General features: G+C 47.1%; 1 protein-coding gene across 2 annotated transcripts in view; it reads right to left on the reverse strand.

The window, feature by feature from the left end:
- Positions 1–12,639: 12,639 nt before the first annotated feature.
- Positions 12,640–18,464, reverse strand: part of FSHR (follicle stimulating hormone receptor) — an 86,958-nt gene continuing 81,133 nt past the window's right edge. For both annotated transcript variants that reach the window (XM_083494364.1, XM_083494365.1), the window contains one exon: positions 12,640–14,429. In XM_083494364.1, coding sequence (XP_083350490.1) covers positions 13,196–14,429 — 1,234 coding nt within the window. In that variant the 3' untranslated portion in view covers positions 12,640–13,195. The remainder of the gene's footprint in view (positions 14,430–18,464) is intronic.

An 18,464-nucleotide genomic window follows, 5' to 3' on the forward strand; every position in this document is an offset into this window, starting at 1 on the left:
CTTGCGCCTCCATGGAAAGGGAGGTGTCAAGGATTACACCCAAACTCTTAACGGAAGGCAATGGTACTAATTGGGCCCCCGCAAGAGAAGGGAGTTGGTCCCTCATCCCCATGCTATCCCGACCTAGCCATAGGACCTCTGTCTTCGAAGGATTTAGTTTCAATCGGCTCCCACGAAACCATCCAGCCACAGCTTCCAAGCATCTGGTCAGTGTGTAAGGGGCCGAGTTGGTGTGGCCATCCATCAGCAGATAGAGCTGAGTGTCATCAGCATATTGATGACAGCCCAGCCCAAAGCTCCGGATAATCTGGGCAAGGGGGCGCATAAAGATGTTAAAAAGCATTGGGGAGAGAATTGCGCCCTGCGGCACTCCACACACCAAGGAGTGGCGTGACGACATTTCCCTCCCTAGTGCCGCCCTCTGTCCCCGACCAGAGATAAAAGAGCACAACCAGTTACGGGCTATGCCCTGTATCCCCACGTCTGCAAGGCGATGGTCCAGAAGATCATGATCGACCATGTCAAAGGCTGCTGACAAATCTAAAAGGATCAGCAGTCCTGACCCGCCTCGATCCAGTTGTCTACGGATATCATCTGTTAGGGCAACCAGAGCCGTCTCCGTCCCAAAACCAGGACGGAAACCGGACTGAAATGGATCTAATGCCGATGTTTCCTCCAGAAACCTACCAAGCTGTTCAGCAACCGCTCTCTCAATTACCTTACCCAGGTATGGAAGATTTGAAACTGGGTGGTAATTGGATAGGTCTAAGGGATCTAATGAAGTTTTCTTTAAGAGTGGACGCACCACTGCTTCCTTCAGTTCCCCTGGGAATGTCCCCGTGTCAAGGGACAAATTGATAATTTCAACCAGGGGGGTCCGCGCAACATCTGGACACTCCCTAATCAGCCAAGACGGGCACGGATCAAGGAGGCAGGTGGTGGGCCTACCAACTTGGAGGAATCTATCCACATCAGTAGGGAGTATCCGATCGAAATGGTCCAACACTGGACCTGAAGTCAGTCGAGGGGCCTCCAGTTCAGTCACTGTATCTAGATTGGCAGGGAGGTCACGGCGGAGCAACAGGACTTTCTCCGCAAAAAAGCTCGCGAATGCCTCACAGCTGTGGGTCGAATTTGTGCTTAAATTTGGTTGTCCTCCTAAGGACGTTATTGACCTAATTATTCTAAAAAGTTGTGCTGGGCGAGAGCTAGCGGATGCAATGGAAGCTGCAAAGTAAGATTTCTTAGCAGCTTTCATAGCCATCTCATAGGCTTTCATAAGCGTCCTATAAGATGTTCTTGAGGCTCCGTCACGAGTCCGTCGCCATACTCGCTCTAGCCGTCTGAGATCCGTCTGGTTAGTGTTGAACACGAAGCCTGTGTACCCTCCCTCCCCGAAAGTTCCTATTTTATTTTATTTTTAAAAATGGTGTGAGAAAGAGATAACTGCATCACTATTACCTCCAAGAATATTGCGGTATCCTCTCTTCGACTTGTCTACAGACCAGAATGCTTTCTACACCTGCAATGCCGCACATGATCCAAATTTCAGGTTTTTGTTTTTTACTTTTTCAAAGACCATATCAGTTTGTTGCACATTCTTGGCCAAAACCCTTGGCCAATTCAATGTGGGTGAGCATAGTGAATTGACTAAGAGAATGAGCTATGAACCCTCCCACATTTCTCTGATTAAAATTGGGGTGTCCCATTCCATAATGATAATTTTACTCTTTATACCCCACACATCTGACTGGGTTGCCTCAGCCACACTGGGCAGCTTCCAACATATACGTAAACATAATGAAACATTAAACATTTAAAAAACTCTTCCCTATACAGGATTACCTTCAGATGGCTTGGGGGTCAGATAACTCCATTCTGGGATCAAATCAGAAACTGGGATGGATCCTCTAAATCAGGGATGTCCATGGAAAATAGGGACACTTGGAGAGTCTGAAGTAAGTTCCTGGTTCGAATCCTGCCTCCACTAAGGTGGCCTTAGGCAAACCAGTCCCTGCCAGCAGGTTTACCATCTAATAGACATGACACACAAGGGCAGGGGACAGCAAACTTTTTCAGCAGGGGGCCGGTCCACTGTCCCTCAGACATTGTGGGGGGCCAGACTATATTTTTGGTGGGGAAATGAACAAATTCCTATGCCCCACAAATTACCCAGAGATCCATTTTAAATAAAAGGGCACATTCTACTCATGTAAAAACACCAGGCAGGCCCCACAAATAACCCAGAGGTGCATTTTAAATACAGTGGTACCTCGGGTTAAGAATTTAATTCGCTCCAGAGGCCTGTTCTTAACCTGAAACTGTTCTTAACCTGAGGTACCACATTAGCTAATGGGGCCGCCGTGCCGCCACTGTGCAATTTCTGTTCTCATCCTGAAACAAAGTTCTTAACCTGAGGTACTATTTTTGGGTTAGCGGAGTCTGTAACCTGAAGCATCTGTAACCTGAAGCATCTGTAACCTGAGGTACCACTGTAAAAGGACACATTCTACTCATGTAAAAACACGCTGATTCCTGGACTGTCCGCAGGCTGGATTTAGAAGGTAATTGGGCCAGATCCAGCCCCTGGGCCTTAGTTTGCCTATTCATGCACAAGGGGAAAGCGAAGGAAGGGGGGGGGAGCAAACCCAGGTATCAATTCTTAAACAGCAGTTCTTTTACTGGCCAGCTATCACAGAAGCAGTTCAGGAGCAGGAGCTGCCTGATGGAACTTCTCTTTGGGCAAGGCTGATGGAACGAGCCCATCTTTGCATCTCTCCCACTGAGAAAGCCTGATGGAATGGCTGCTGCCTGGTGACAGTTGAGGGAGGCGAGGCCTTATGGAGCTGGTCTTCCGGCAGAGCTGAAGCCTGAAGCCATGGAGCTCCAGCATCTGTGTGGATATGGTGGAGGGTCCAGGAAGAGGGATCTGGCCAGGTATGGCACATTCAGAACCTCCTAGCCCGTGCCTTCAACAGCAGCTGTGAGGGCTACTGTGGTGCCAAGCAGGGTCTGAGTAACCCCAGGAAGGGCCTTCCTGCAGGCAGGAGAGGCCAGGGAAGCTGGTTCCCTCTGCCTTGATGGAGCCAGGATCTGCTCGCAGCCTTGGTCAGAAAGACATTTGAGCCTGAGCTGATGGTAAGCCACTGCCCTGAATGACCAGTGTGCTGCTTGTCTCTTGCAGCTGGTGAATTGTCATAGAATCATAGAATCATAGAGTTGGAATAGACTACAAGGGCCATCGAGTCCAACCCCCTGCCAAGCAGGAAACACCATCAGAGCACTCCTGACATATGGTTGTCAAGCCTCTGCTTAAAGACCTCCAAAGAAGGAGACTCCACCACACTCCTTGGCAGCAAATTCCACTGTCAAACAGCTCTTACTGTCAGGAAGTTCTTCCTAATTGTGCCCGTTAGTCTGAGGCCCAGTTTGCTAAACGTCACCATCAGATTTTATTGGTCAACCAAATATGGGTTATAGCCTGTCTCTTCCTCCTCCCCCACCGCAGAGCTGTGATTCCTGAATTGTAGGGGATTGGACTAGATCCCCTACACTTCCAACATTTCAATTCTAGGATGCTAGGAATTCATTTCACTGCAAATCACTGTGTGCAAGCCCCTGTGAGGTTCTGCCTTTCTAGTCGTTGACCTGTGATGGCTCATTCACAGCTAGAGCTGCTGAAGAGCTGCTAGTACTCTCACTAAAGACAGCATGGGACTTAGACGAACCATTCAACTGAATTTGCTGCATTAACCCCAGTGCCATTTGCAGAAATGGTGACGGTCAACTTTGGGCATATTTTATTGACTAATATCGATCTGATTTGTGGTCTTCCCCCTGCAAACTCTGGCACCAGATAATCGCAGTATACGAGACCCATTTTACAGTTATTAAAGTCATCCACATCCCATGCTCTCCCTGGCCACCAATAGAACCAACTGAAATTAAACCTCTTACAATACTTCCAGAATATGCTCAAGCTGAATTTCCATGTTAATGGCTGATCTGGATGACACCAGGAATGCTTCAGCTGGTGTTGCAGCATGTGTTAGCCACTCCTTATGTGCACTGGGGTCAGGGACAAACCTGATTCATTTTGTACTTAAAGGCAATCCTACTTAATTCACATCTTCTGAAACAATACGCAAACCAGAACCCAGCCATCCTTCAAAATTCACGATTCTCTGACTTTTGCAATGCTGTTCTGCCAGGTAACGTGGTAGAGTGTAAAGTGTGCATAAATATGCATATATTTATGGACATAATATATAAAAAGGCATTATATTAGGGGGAATGGCTGTGCAAAAATGTGTAAATCTGGTAAAGTTGCGTGTGTATGTTAGGAAAAAAATGGCATTAAAACGCTGATGAATTTAACGAGGATTTTTCTTACTGTATAATAAAATTGTTAGGTTGTCATCATGCTGTAGTTCATGTGGCCACCAATAGGCAAGTAGAAGGCACTTTAGAGAGCAGTTTGCCAAACTTCTATCTAAAGCAGCGCACCGCATCATTAAACACCACAGGAGTGGCGATGTTAAAAGGGGTGGGGGTGAGCTGTGCAGGAAGTGGGTGGTGGTCTGGGGCAACCTGTGATCAGGTAGGAGTGAGCTTATACTAATCTTCCCCATCCTGTTGCCCTGCAGCTGTTTTGGACTACAACTCCCATCAGCCCCAGCCTGTATGAATGCATGCTAGCTGGGGCTGATGGGAGTAGTAGTTTAAAGCAGCCGGAGGGCAACTGGTTGGGGAAGGTTGCCTTGGCCTATCCAGCTCAATATTGCTTACACTAATTGACAGCAGGCTTTTAGGAAGGGTCTTGTCTGAGGATGCCCAGGGTTTAGCCTGGGACCTTCTGCATGCAAAGCATCCGCTCTGCCACTGAGCTACATTCCATCCTCAAAGTTTATCCCTCTGCTCCCTCCAGGAAGACTGACAATCAGAAGCACTGCAGGGAACACTGTATATTAGATTTGCCATCCATGGAAATAATGAATAAATAACATGAATGAATGAATGCCCCCTTATTGAAGTGTCCCTGTGTACATGTGCTGCCATCCTAGGTGTACCATATGCACCCTGCAGAAATAGGCCTGGACACTTTGTACTCCTCATGTAGCTAAACACAACTTGACTGTTTCTGCAGCTGTGTGTGGGAGACAAGTGCCTGGCATTCCTTTTTCTTTCTTTTTTTTTTTGAATGGCTCCCTCCCAGGGTTGGCAGGGAACTGTGCTGCTGAGAAAATTCTGTATCTATTAATTACTCCAGGGAAAGAGGTTGTTTGCTTTGAGCAAGCACACACAGCGCTGATGCTTGCTCACCAATGGGCTACTTGGAATGAAGTCCCCAGCAGCACTCCGGAGATTTCAGTGATATTTGGTTCTCCCCAGGTCAACATCTGTTTTTGTGATTTCTGACTTTTGGTTGTGCTTAAGTGTGACCAAGGGACGCGGGTGGCGCTGTGGGTAAAACCTCAGTGCCTAGGACTTGCTGATCGTATGGTCGGCGGTTCGAATCCCCGCGGTGGGGTGAGCTCCCGTCATTCGGTCCCAGCTCCTGCCCACCTAGCAGTTCGAAAGCACCCTTAAGTGCAAGTAGATAAATAGGTACCGCTTTATAGCAGGAAGGTAAACGGCGTTTCCGTGTGCTGCGCTGGTGCTGGCTCGCCAGCTGCAGCTTCGTCACGCTGGCCGTGTGACCCGGAAGTGTCTTCAGATGGCGCTGGCTCACGGCCTCTAGAGCGAGATGAGCACGCAACCCTAGAGTCGGACACGACTGGCCCGTACGGGCAGGGGTACCTTTACCTTTAAGTGTGACCAAGAGACTGGAAACCACTGTAGGCAGCAGAGCTCTGGGTGCAAAGTGCCAGTGGGTTTTGTATTCCCTGGGTAATCCCTTTGGGGAGAAAAAGCTGGGAATGGGGAGAGAGATGGCTGGGGCATCAGTGGGGAGAAGTCCCATGCAGAATCCAGAGCCCATGTGCTCCAGGCCTATTAGATGGTGGTAAGAGCAGCAAAGACGCCTTCCTTTTAATTAATTAAATTAGCAGCTCGAGATAATTCATGCCCACCCTTCTACTGTGGTTGCAATAGGCAAGGTGGTGTACAAGAAATTAACATTGCAAGAAAGGCGCTAAAAAATAAAAATGTAAAACAATAAGCAATGGAACTTGCAACCTACATGTAGAGACTGACAAGTGTGATGATTATACACATGAAACAAGAATTCTGCTCTGGATGTCACTGTCAGTATGCATACATGGAGCAAAACACAAAAAAGTGGTTGCCACACATGATGCTCTATGTGTTTGATGTTCTTCCACATGTGGAAGCATTTTCTATAGAGAAGTATAATATGCAAAGCAATCATGTGTGTGTGTCAGACTATATCAAGCAAAACATTTTTCTGAAACCTCTTATTATAGCAGTATCCTCCCATCCACCAGCCAGTTCCCTAACCTTCCCTTCTCCCTTGAACAATGTCCCTTGGATTAAAGGCTCCAGTTTTCTTCCTTAAAGGTTTCACTTTTCAAGGTTCCGCTTTCTAAGACCTGTGTCTCAAAGACAAAAGGCTGTCCATTCATCACATCAAGCAAGCCAGATTCCCCGCTCTCCTGCTATGATTTTACAACTGCTGAGCAGAAACGGACAACCCATCCTTATAAATTCCTCTTGAAGAACTCAGGAAGTATACCTGTGTGAGAGAAAGAGAAGGCCTCTTAATCAAGGGTGCCAACTTGCCCCCCCACATTGCAGGGGGTGCATCACGTGACGCGTCCCACTGCAGCGAAGCTGGGGCTCATGTGTGAGTCAGAGAATGCTCCATACCTGGTAGAGATCTTGTGCAGAAAGGCACTATCTCTTGGCCTCAGCATTGGGCCTGTCATATGGGGATGCTCGTAATGAAGAAGTAATAGGAATAGTAATTTATTATTTGTACCCCGCCCATCTGGCTGGGTTTCCCCAGCCACCCTGTGTGGCTTCCAACAAAGATTAAAAATACATTAAAATGTCACACATTAAAAATTTCCCTGAACAAGGCTGCCTTCAGATGTCTTCTAAATGTCACGTAGTTGTTTATCTCTCTGACATCTGATGGGAGGGCGTTCCACAGGGCGGGTGCCACTACTGAGAAGGCCCTCTGCCTGGTTCCCTGTAACCTCACTTCTCGCAGTGAGGGAACCACCAGAAGGCACTCGGCACCGGACCTCAGTGTCCGGGCAGAACGATGGGGGTGGAGATGCTCCTTCAGGTATACTGGGCCGAGGCCATTTAGGGCTTTAAAGGTCCACACCAACACTTTGAATTGTGCTCGGAAACGTACTGGGAGCCAATGTATGTCTTTCAGGACCGGTGTTATATGGTCTTGGTGGCTGCCCCCAGTCACCAGTCTAGCTGCCACATTCTGGATTAGTTGTAGTTTCCGAGTCACCTTCAAAGGTAGCCCCACATAGAGCGCATTGCAGTAGTCCAAGCGGGAGATAACTAGAGCATGGCAAGACAGTCTGCGGGCAGGTAGGGTCTCAGCCTGCATACCAGATGGAGATGGTAGACAGCTGCCCTGGATACAGAATTCACCTGCACCTCCATGGACAGCTGTGAGTCCAAAATGACTCCCAGGTTGCACACCTGCTCCTTCAGGGGCACAGTTGCCCCACTCAGGACCAGGGAGTCCTCCACACCAGCCTACCCCTGTCCCCCAAGAACAGTACTTCTGTCTTGTCAGGATTCAGCCTCAATCCTTTAGCTGCCATCCATCCAGCTGCCTCCAGGCACTCACACAGGACCTTCACCGCCTTCACTGGTGATCCTAGCTCTCTCTGTGTGCAGGGATTTATTTATATTTCAAGTAAAAGGAAGCATTCAAAGCTGCACTCACACCCCGCTGCAGTTTCAAATGGCACAACCCAGAAAAAGCCCCCCCCGAGCTGGTCTGTGCTCTAAGCCAAGTTGAAGTCACACCAAAATCAAAGTATTCAGAGTCTGGATGCAACAGGCAACTCTGATTAGTTTAAAAGCAGAAGCTAACGGTTCCGATCTTCTCCTTGTAGCCAAACCAAAGGAGGGGAAGAGCAGGGGTCAGCAAACTTACCGCACCCCGGGGCCAGTGTCTCCAGCGCCGATCGTGTGGCGGGTTGGAGGACGGGGGAGCGCATGCCTATATGTGTGCACACACACTATTTCTGGTGCACTTCCAGGGTGGAGGAGCACCAGAAATAGCTTGTGCTCATGTGCATGGGCCTCCTCCGACCCAGATGTGCACCGGAAATAACACTTGCACATGCGCAAATGACGCTTGTGCATGTGCACAAGCTATTTCTGGTGCTCCTCCGACTTGGAAGTGGGCAGCCACGCAGCACAGTGCCGGTAAGAGCGGGCGGTGGCAGCGGGCGGCGGGGGTTGCTGTGGGCCGGATAAATGAGTCCCTCGGGCTTTTCCTGGCCCGCGGGCCTTAGTTTGGGGACCCATGGGGAAGAGGGACCATGGAAACCTGAGACTGGTGCAAGTACCAGCACATATGCAACACTAAACTATAATTTAGCACAAGCGTGGGGGACCTATTGTCCAGCAGATGTTGTTGGACTCTAACCCTTCTTGCCCCCGTAGCCAGCAAAACCAGAGGTTAGGGGTGATGAGAGCTGTAGACCAGCAACATCTGGGGAGCTAAAGGTTTCCCATCCCTACTTTAGCATTTACATCTTAAGCAGCTCAGTGTCTAAAGGGAGAGATCAGAGACACAGCTGGACAGAGATCAGAGGGGAAGAAGGGAACAGTTTGGGCTTTTAAAAGTGCACCTTCTGAACTCAACCCTTTGCCAGAGTTACCTCTGAGAATTCCAGGGTCTTTATTGCACAAGAAGGCTAGGATCTTAAATGCGAAGAGCAATTTCAACTCCTCGATACAAATATTCCAGCGCCCCTGATTTATTTGCTTAATAGTTTTCTCAACCTCACGCTGCTGTTGTGCTGTTTGAGTGCTCGATGACAGCCTTGGATTTTCTTTTGGTTTTTTTTTTTTGCAATTGGCCAGATCCTCCCCGAGGTTACCTTGACCCCAGTTGCAGAGGATGTACCAGATAAGTGGAATTGTAGATAAGTGAAAGCACTTCTTGCAGACTTCATCAACACACTCCCTCTTCAGCTATATATACTTGTCCTCGGCTGTTATTTATTATTTCTCTGATATTAGCTTGGGCAAAAGAAGATTTGAGAAGTGGAAGTGCAACATAGTCGAAAGGCAATTGTATCAATAAAGCTCCTTGGAGATGCTGCAGTTTCCAACGGACTGCTAATGTCATTTGCCATGGCTATCAGCGCCCTTAGAGAGGGCATTTGGCCACATTTTGTTGTTGTTTAGTCGTTTAGTCGTGTCCGACTCTTCGTGACCCCATGGACCAGAGCACGCCAGGCACTTCTGTCTTCTGGCCACATTTTAAAGGACTCCTGACCATTAGGTCCAGGTCGTGGCCGACTCTGGGGTTGCGGCGCTCAACTCGCTTTATTGGCCGAGGGAACCGGCGTACAGCTTCCGGGTCATGTGGCCAGTATGACTAAGCCACTTCTGGCGAACCAGAGCAGCGCACGAAAACGCTGTTTACCTTCCCGCTGGAGCGGTACCTATTTATCTACTTGCATTTTTTACATGCTTTTGAACTGCTAGGTTGGCAGGGGCTGGGACCGAGCAATGGGAGCTCACCCCGTCACGGGGATTCGAACTGCCAACCTTCTGATCAGCAAGTCCTAGGCTCTGTGGTTTAACCCACAGCGCCACCCGCGTCCCCGGCCACATTTTACTTATATACAAATAAAGACCTTGCTTTTTAATTTCCTGTTACTGTGCCAACATTCCACCCATATACTACTCAGTTCCTGAATTTCCTTCAAAATTTCAGGTGAGGAACCTGTGCCTAAGTAGGACTCCAACTCCCATCGGCCTCAGACAGCATGGCCAAAGGTCAAGGATGATGGGAGTTGCGATCCAATGGTGGGCCATGGGTTCAAATCTTCATCAGAAATTATTTTACTTAATATCAGTCCACAACACATAGCTGGTTTTCCTGCCTGGCATGTGGAACATTTCGCAGTGACCTTGTTAATTCCTGCCCTTCTATGCAGTTTGCCTAATCGCACTGGACTGGTAAATGTCATTTTGTGTGTGTGTGTGTAAGTATGTGTGTTTGCAAGACATCCTTAACTTCTCAAATTTATTTCCTGACCCTTCATCATTCTGTAGTCTTCCAACAGAACACCAACCCCAAAGTTCTCAGTAACAAAGATGAGGCCTGGCGAAGCTTCAGGAACCCAAATCAGATAGGAAATAGCTTACAAGCTGCTTACACCAGACATGGAAATTTAATAGTACCTAATTGCCGCTGGCCAGCGTTAAGCTTCATATAGAATAGCTACTCCGTTTCCAGACTTGTGGAATCCAAATAACATTCTGTAGCCACCTGCACAGTCCCTGTGGGGAATATATGGTTTCTTTAATTGTTTTTTTTTTTTTGTTTAGCAAAGGTTGGATAGCCATTATTATTATTATTATTATTATTATTATTATTATTATTATTATTATTATTTATACCCTGCCCATCTGGCTGAGTTTCCCCAGCCACTCTGGGTGGCTTCCAATCAAGTGTTAAAAACAATACAGCATTAAATATTAAAAAGTTCCCTAAACAGGGCTGCCTTCAGATGTCTTTTAAAGATAAGATAGCTACTTATTTCCTTCACATCTGAAGGGAGGGCGTTCCACAGGGCGGGTGCCACTACCGAGAAGGCCCTCTGTCTGGTTCCCTGTAACCTCGCAATGAGGGAACTGCCAGAAGGCCCTCAGCGCTGGATCTCAGTGTCTGGGCTGAATGATGGGGGTGGAGACATTCCTTCAGGTATACAGGACTGAGGCTGTTTGGGGCTTTAAAGGTCAGCACCAACACTTTGAATTGTGCTCGGAAACGTACTGGGAGCCAATGCAGATCTCTCAGGACGAGTGTTATGTGGTCCTGGCAACCACTCCCAGTCACCAGTCTAGCTGCTGCATTCTGGATTAGTTGTAGTTTCCGAGTCACCTTCAAAGGTAGCCCCACAAAGAGTGCATTGCAGTAGTCCAAGCGGGAGATAACTAGAGCATGCACTACTCTGGCAAGACAGTCCGCGGGCAGGTAGGGTCTGAGCCTGCGTACCAGATGGAGCTGGTAGACAGCTGCCCTGGACACAGAATTCACCTGCGCCTCCACGGACAGCTGTGAGTCCAAAATGACTCCCAGGCTGCACACCTGGTCCTTCAGGGATGCTTTAGCTCAGATTGCTGCATTGCAGGAGGTTGGACTAGATGACCCTCAGGGTTCCTTCCAACTCTACAGTTCTATGATTCATAGTGTATTCTTCCCTCCTCACCACAATCCTTATTATGACTACTTCCCCTGCAATTTAAGGGGTGGAGGAGAAAAGAAATGGATATAAAAGCAATGAGGTTAGGAAAGCAAAGTGTTAAAGGGAAAGAGTTGATTCCCAGAAAGTCGAGATGAACCACAGAGTTGGAAATGGGCAGAGCAATCTATAGAGGCCATAACATATTGGGGGATATTGTGGGGGAACTGTTCCATTGCATTCAAGATAATGTGTTCCCCCCCCCCCCCCGAGCTCTGGTGGGAGATATGATAGATGAACAGGGAAAACATGTTCATGATGCCATGCAGTGAGGGAATGAAGTGGAGCTATTCCATAGGGCAGCACAAGACACAGCACAAATAAGGATTTTATTTTATATGGCATCCATGCTGGCCATTTATGATAATATGAAATACAGTAGAAAATGGGGTCTGCTGCGACCCACAAATACACATTCAATTTCAGTTTCTTATTTTTCCAGTCTTAAATTCAGTTCTTTACATTTCCACATCCGTTTCGTATTTTTTTTTAAAGTCCTCGTGAAAATTCACCAGCATTTTCATGTGGATTTCTTCTAATATACACACGTGTCTGTACTTTTGCCTAAAACGCAATTCCCCCCAATATAAAGCAGCATATTATTTTCACTAATATATGCTTTTTCATTCCCTTTACTCCAGCACGTGTGTTTTAGTACCCATTACTTGGCTGCAAAATGTGTAGAAATGCAAATTTTGGTCCGTGCGTTGTTTCAGAACATGCAGCTTAGGCGCATTCACCTGAATGCAATTGGAATCAAATTTCTTCCCTTCCCCTAAAATTCTCCCCCATCCTTCAAACTGTTTTCTTAATTCACAGTCATTGCTCCACCATCAAGTTAGCAGTTTTCAAAGTTTGTCTCAGTGAACCCTCCAAGTTGTGTTTGTTGGTTACCTGATCCTTCACCCTAAGGTCCCCAGGGTGAGTTGAAACATTAAAACATAGTATTTGAAACAGTTTAAAAGAAGCTTATAATCACAAATATAAGGTGGGTCCTAAAAAAGATACACCTCAAATGTCAAAAGCTGAGGTTGAGAGGTCTTCAGTGTTTGCTGGAAGCTGTACAATGAAGATGCCAGATTCGCCTTTGTGAGGAGGAAGTTTCACAGCCTAGGGGACACCACAGAGAAGGCCCTGTCCCAGACAGCCACCCCTTGAACCTCTGAGGGCAGAGGAACTAACAAGGGGGCCTCCTCTGCCGATCTCAGCACCTGACAAACAGACAGCAACAAAACCTGCTCGGACATGGAGCTTTAAAGCCCAGACCTGGGCCTATAAATGCAATGCAAAAGGAAGTCTAGATGAGTGCTAAGTAAGCTTTTGGTTTGTGGGTTCACACAGCAAAGGTGGTAAATAACAAAACCTCCCCAGAAGTTTGAAAATCAAGTTTTTGTTTTGCAGAATCTGCTTGAGTACCTGGCAAAATCAAGCCGCAACACAATTCATAGGTAGGCACACCTAATCCTAAGAACACTGAGGTTTGATACATTTTGGAATGTAAATGGTAAGAACAGAAGCTTTTGTCTTCTTTTGTAATTCTCTGTCTCTCCTGGAAAGCATGGGTCCCTCTTTGATAATTCTTGGCATAACTCCACGGATCATAGAATCATAGAACCGCAGAGTTGGAAGGGACCCTAAGGGTCATCTAGTCCAACCTCCTGCAATGCCAGGAATCACAGCTAAAGCATCCATGACAGATGGTCATCCAGCCTCTGCTTAAAAACTTCCAAGGAAGGAGACTCCGCAACCTAGAAAGCTTTTTCGTATGTTTAGTCAGAATCTCCCTTCTTGGAACTCGGAGCCGTTGATTCGGGTCCTACCCCCGTGTGTTCTGAGTTCACATGATTCAGGGGGACTAATGCATAAGCCGGCCCCTCGCTGGCTTTGGGAGCAGGTGTACAGTGCCCGTTTTTCATATGAGAGGTAGGAACGGTGGAGGAGGTTTCTGTTCGGTAAATCTGAGCTTGCTTTTCGCAAAGGCCAAATTTGCTCAGCAAAATGAAAAAGTCCTTGCGGAAATTCTTGGTGAAGATGGCGTACAGGAACGGGTTGGCGCAGGAGTTGATGGGGTAGAACAAAACCAGGAGGATCTTTGAGTTGGAGACGGTGATGAGAGGGTACTTGAGCGATGCCGATATGGCGAAAAAGGAGATGGGCGCCATGCAGAGGAAGTCCGTGAAGATCAGGACCGCCATGCGCTTGGCAATTTTGGTGTCGCTGTTGGATGAGATGATGTTGGGGTTCCTCACGGTGATGTAGATGCTGATGTAGCAAGTGCAGATGATGAGAAAGGCCAGGATGTTCAGTACCAGCAGAAACATGATATATGCCTGGGCAAGGCGAGTTTCTATATCCATGGGTAGGCAGATGCTAACTTTCATGTAGCTGCTGACTTGGAAAATGGGGAGGATGGCCACAGTGAAGGCAAAAGCCCATCCGACAAGCATGAAGGCCACAGCGTGTCGGAAGCGGACCTTGCGTTCCAGCTCCATGGCATAGGTTATGGTGTGCCACCGCTCCAACGTAATGAAGGTCAGGGTGTAGACGGAAAGTTCGCTGGCAAAGACAGTGAAGAAGCCGGCTGCCTTGCAACCCGCACCCGTTTGCCAGTCGATGGCATAGTTGTAATACTGGCTTTTGGTCTGTATGTCTTTGACGGCGATCAGCAACAGATAGATGCCGGTGCAGAGGTCTGCAAACGCAAGGTTGCACATGAGGAACCGAGGGACAGTGAGCTTGGACTGGCTGTTGACTATGATCAGGAACACAACCAGGTTCCCCATGACGGCGAGGATGCTGATGAACCATATGAGAACCCGGAGGACGTTGTAGCCCATGATGTCTTCACAGGGGTTGAAGGCATCTGGCTCAGGGAAGCAAATGACTTCAACCTCTTCCTTGCACAGGCTTTGGTAGTAATCGTGCTCGTCGTCCAGGTCAAAATCTGTCCCGTCGATATCTAGCAGAAGAGATAACTTATTGCATATGGGGTGGAAAAAAGAACTGGAAGGGAAGAAAAAGAATATGGTCACAAACCTCGAAAATGCAGCAAGAAAGAAAGAATTGCGCATGCGCAGGTACACACACACACACACACACACACACACACACACACATGCAAACTATTGCATTTTTCCTTGTTAACTGTGGCACAACCCTTTGCAGTTCTCTTTTTAATGACAAATTACACAGGACTTTATATCTAAACTTCTGGGTCCAGTTCAAAGTGCAGATACTTACGTTTAGAATCCTAAATGGCTTGGGGTTCAAATATATGAAGGGGACCTACTCCCATCTCAACTTCTTTAAGATCATCTGCCCTATCCATGTTCATTGTCCATTGGCAGCACAGAGATAACCTACAAGGCAGAGGGCTTTCTCACCAATGGTACCCCTACATATGGGAAGCTCCTCCCACAAGACTTTGTCCATTCCCACTAATTATACACATGGTCATGTGTAATTTTGCACAATGCATACATTTTTGCAAAGCAATTTTCCCCAATATAATGTAAGTTATTTTATATATCTTTTGTGCTTTAAAAAAATTTAACGTATGCACTTATATGGACAGTTTAACAGCCCCACCCCCAATATAGGCATTTATGCATGCATTGCCTAATAAAAATATAATAATAATAATAATTTATTATTTATACCCCGCCCATCTGGGTTTCCCCAGCCACTCTGGAAGGCTTCCAACCGAATATTAAAAACAATACAGCACCAAACATTAAAAAGCAAAATACAAACCATACAACAGCCTAACAAAACAGTAAAAGGAAAAACAAAGCCAAAAACAATTATACTAAAATAAAACTAATCCGCACCACAACTCAACATTTGTCCCACCCCAAACAAAATAACAAAATAAAAATAAAAATATATAAATAGAAACCATCGTTCACAGTGCAACAAAGTAAAAATGCTTTAAAAACGTTTAAAAATATGTAAAACCATTTTCGACATTTGCTGCAGCAGTAGCAGCAGCAGCAGCATCAGTGTCCTGAGGCCTCGCTGCAGCCTCTTAAAGCAGTGGTGGTGAGTGTGGGCCCCACCCCCTAGGAACTGGCTTGCAGGGGGGAGCGGCCTTCCTCAACACCCACAATGCCTAGCAGCAGAACTGCTCTGCAAAATTCAGAGAAGTCTCAATTTCAGCTATGTTTCGGTTCGCATATTATTTCAGGAAGTATGAATAAAGTAGGCTCCCCTTCAAATGCGAAACGAACCAAATTCTCTCTCCCCCACCTCCCCAATCCCTAAACAGCCCCAGCTTCACCTCTCGTCTTCCTCGTGTGTGTGTGGGAGGGAAGCCTATCTTGAACACAAAAGCTGACTTGAAGTCTCTGCCGCCGAATGCAATCCCATGAAAGAATCATCACCTTTCTTTGATTTCTTTGATCAAAGCTTAGGAGGAAACAACAGCAACTCTCTGGATGACTGACTGCAGAGGAGGTTTGGAAACTGACATTGCATTTCTATGCCAAGTGGAGTGGTGTTTGTGTGTGTGTGTGTGTGTGTGTGTGTGTGTGTGGAGAGATAAAACAGCCACCCAGCCCACACTCCCCTCTGTGTGGGAGAGAGGTTGTTGGCGAGAAGAAAGTCTTTCTCTTTCTGAACGTTGAGGAAGAAAGCATTGCTTGAGGTGGAAATCTTTTACATTGGCAAATGGAGAGTCCTGAGAGGGCAGCACCTTAACGAGGTTTCGTGCAATCCTATTCTGATTCCACCAGCCTTTCTCTCTCCTGTTCACTCTTGTTATATCTCCCTCGCATGCCTCCACAAAAATTCCCAGGAGAATCGTCTCGGTCTTGAAATAAACGCAGAGCAAATACTCAGGATATTTCTAGCAATATGATGTGCATTATTTATCACCTTTGGCCAACTTGGGAGACTGGGGCATGGATCTGTGTTATACGTTCGACCTCCACAGTCAGAGGCAGCAGTGGTTCTGAATACCAGTTGCTGGAAGCCACAGGAGGGCAGAGCGCTGTTGCATTCAGATCCCGCTTGTGGGTCACCCATGGCTGCCATGAGAAGAGGGTAGAATCAAAGAATTGTTGAGTGGGAAGGGGCCCCAGGGGCCACCTAATTCAACCCCCTGCTGTTATGTACTGAAGTTCTCACCCTGGGGGATACTGTAGATAGTTATGCAAATAAGGGATCGAAAGTGACGTTCCGTGATTGGATAGTTTTAGAAAGTGGTTACAGTAACGTTGTCCTGGAGCTCTATATAAGCAGGCTGACTGAACCCTTCAGTTCAGTTCTGTCCTGGCTTGTGAATAAACAAGAGCTGTTTGAAGAATCGCTGTGTCGTCTGATATGTTCACCCACAACTTAACACCTGCAATGCAGGAATCTCAACTAAAGCATTCATGACAGACGGGCAGCCAACCTCTGCTTAAAAACCTCTAACGAAGGGCAGATCAACACCTTCCAAGGGAGTCCATTTCACTGTTGAACAGCTTGAGGACCCGCCACTCGCATAGGATTATAATAAGACACAAAGACACATTATTTTAGGCTAATGGGCAAAATAAGGCCACAACTTTATAGGTTACAGCATGTGGGTAGTATTGGATTAGACATTGGATAAAAACAGCAACACATGACTCCACCCCGCTCAGCAGGGAGTCATTTCAGGGTTAACAACCAGTAGGAGGAGCTTGTTGATGCAAATACAACTGGAAGCTCCCCCCTGATGTCACCGGGGGTCGTGCTATGGCTCTAGCCACCAGCAGGGCATCGGACAGGATCCATGACCGCCGGATACCTTTAACGGAATGCCCAAAAGAGGAGGGGCCAATGATGGCCCATACCCAATCCTCCAACACAGCACACCTATTCCAATGCCTGATTGCCAATACCAGAAAGTTGTGACGAGTTGCTACGAGGTAGGGGAAGAAATCAAGAGACTGGTGCCAATTTGCCAAATGGATAAAAAAGTCCTACCAGGCCCCTTGGGCAACCAAAGCAACCAACCGAAGTCCATAGCAAGGTCAATACGCAAAGGAAGCTGACCTAAAAGGGAGGATTACTCGAAGATTACTCTTTTATCTACTCTCTCAGTGTCCTGTTATCCAGGCTTACTCAGCTTTCTTAACTGTTCCTCATAAGGCTTGGTTTCCAGACCCTTGATCACCTTGGTTGCCCTCCTTTACACGTGCTCCAGCTTCTTAAATTGTGGTGCCCAGAACTCTATCCTTATTTTCTTAAATAGTCACCTGGGGTGACATCTCAGTAGCAGGGAGCAAAAAGCTCCTAGCTGCTCTTAGCTGTGCTTGATCAAGCTACGGGGCCAATTCATATTTCCTTGTCTTCTATCTGCCTCCAAGCTTTCCAGCCAGGCCTCTACCATGGCACATGTATGTGTTTGTGGAAGAGCCCTTCTGAGCTGCCCTAACCATCCACCTGAATCTAAGGGAACAAGGGAGGCGGAGGTGCATTTATTTGACCTGCACCAGAAACAGGGGAGACCCCCAAATCAGCTAGGGAGACAGCTTGCTGTAGTTCTTAGAACCTTTGCAGGTAGCGAACATGTCTGTTGTCAAACCAGCATCTGTTCAGGGCTGCCCCAAGGTGCCTGGTGACGTATTGTAACAACTTCACGGTGAGTCCCGGCACCTATTTTTCTTGGGGGAAAGAACTGTACACACACTTCTGTCTGTCTACCTATCTGTCTGTCTATTCTAGACACTTATCAAGTGAAAGAACCACTGTCCATTTGCTCGTGGATTACTTATCAACTGCAAAGACATTTCCAAAGCTGCAATCTTACACACTTACCTGGGAGCAAGTCGCATTGGACTCAGTTGGGCTTACTTCTGAATAGTCATGCACAGCATTGTGCTGTCAAGTACTTCTTAAGTGAGGAGTACATACTCAGGATCACTTAAAGCAGATTGGTTGTGCCTTAAGCGCCAGGACATCCTGAGCATATGCACTCTTGGTCTGCATATTTTGAACATGAGTGGTGGACCAGGAGGGTCCTCATAAATAATAATAATAATAATAATGGATTTTGCAAAGCTGAAGCCA

Source organism: Podarcis liolepis (genome assembly GCF_965112155.1).
Source record: "Podarcis liolepis genome assembly, chromosome: 3".
Lineage (NCBI taxonomy): Eukaryota > Metazoa > Chordata > Lepidosauria > Squamata > Lacertidae > Podarcis > Podarcis liolepis.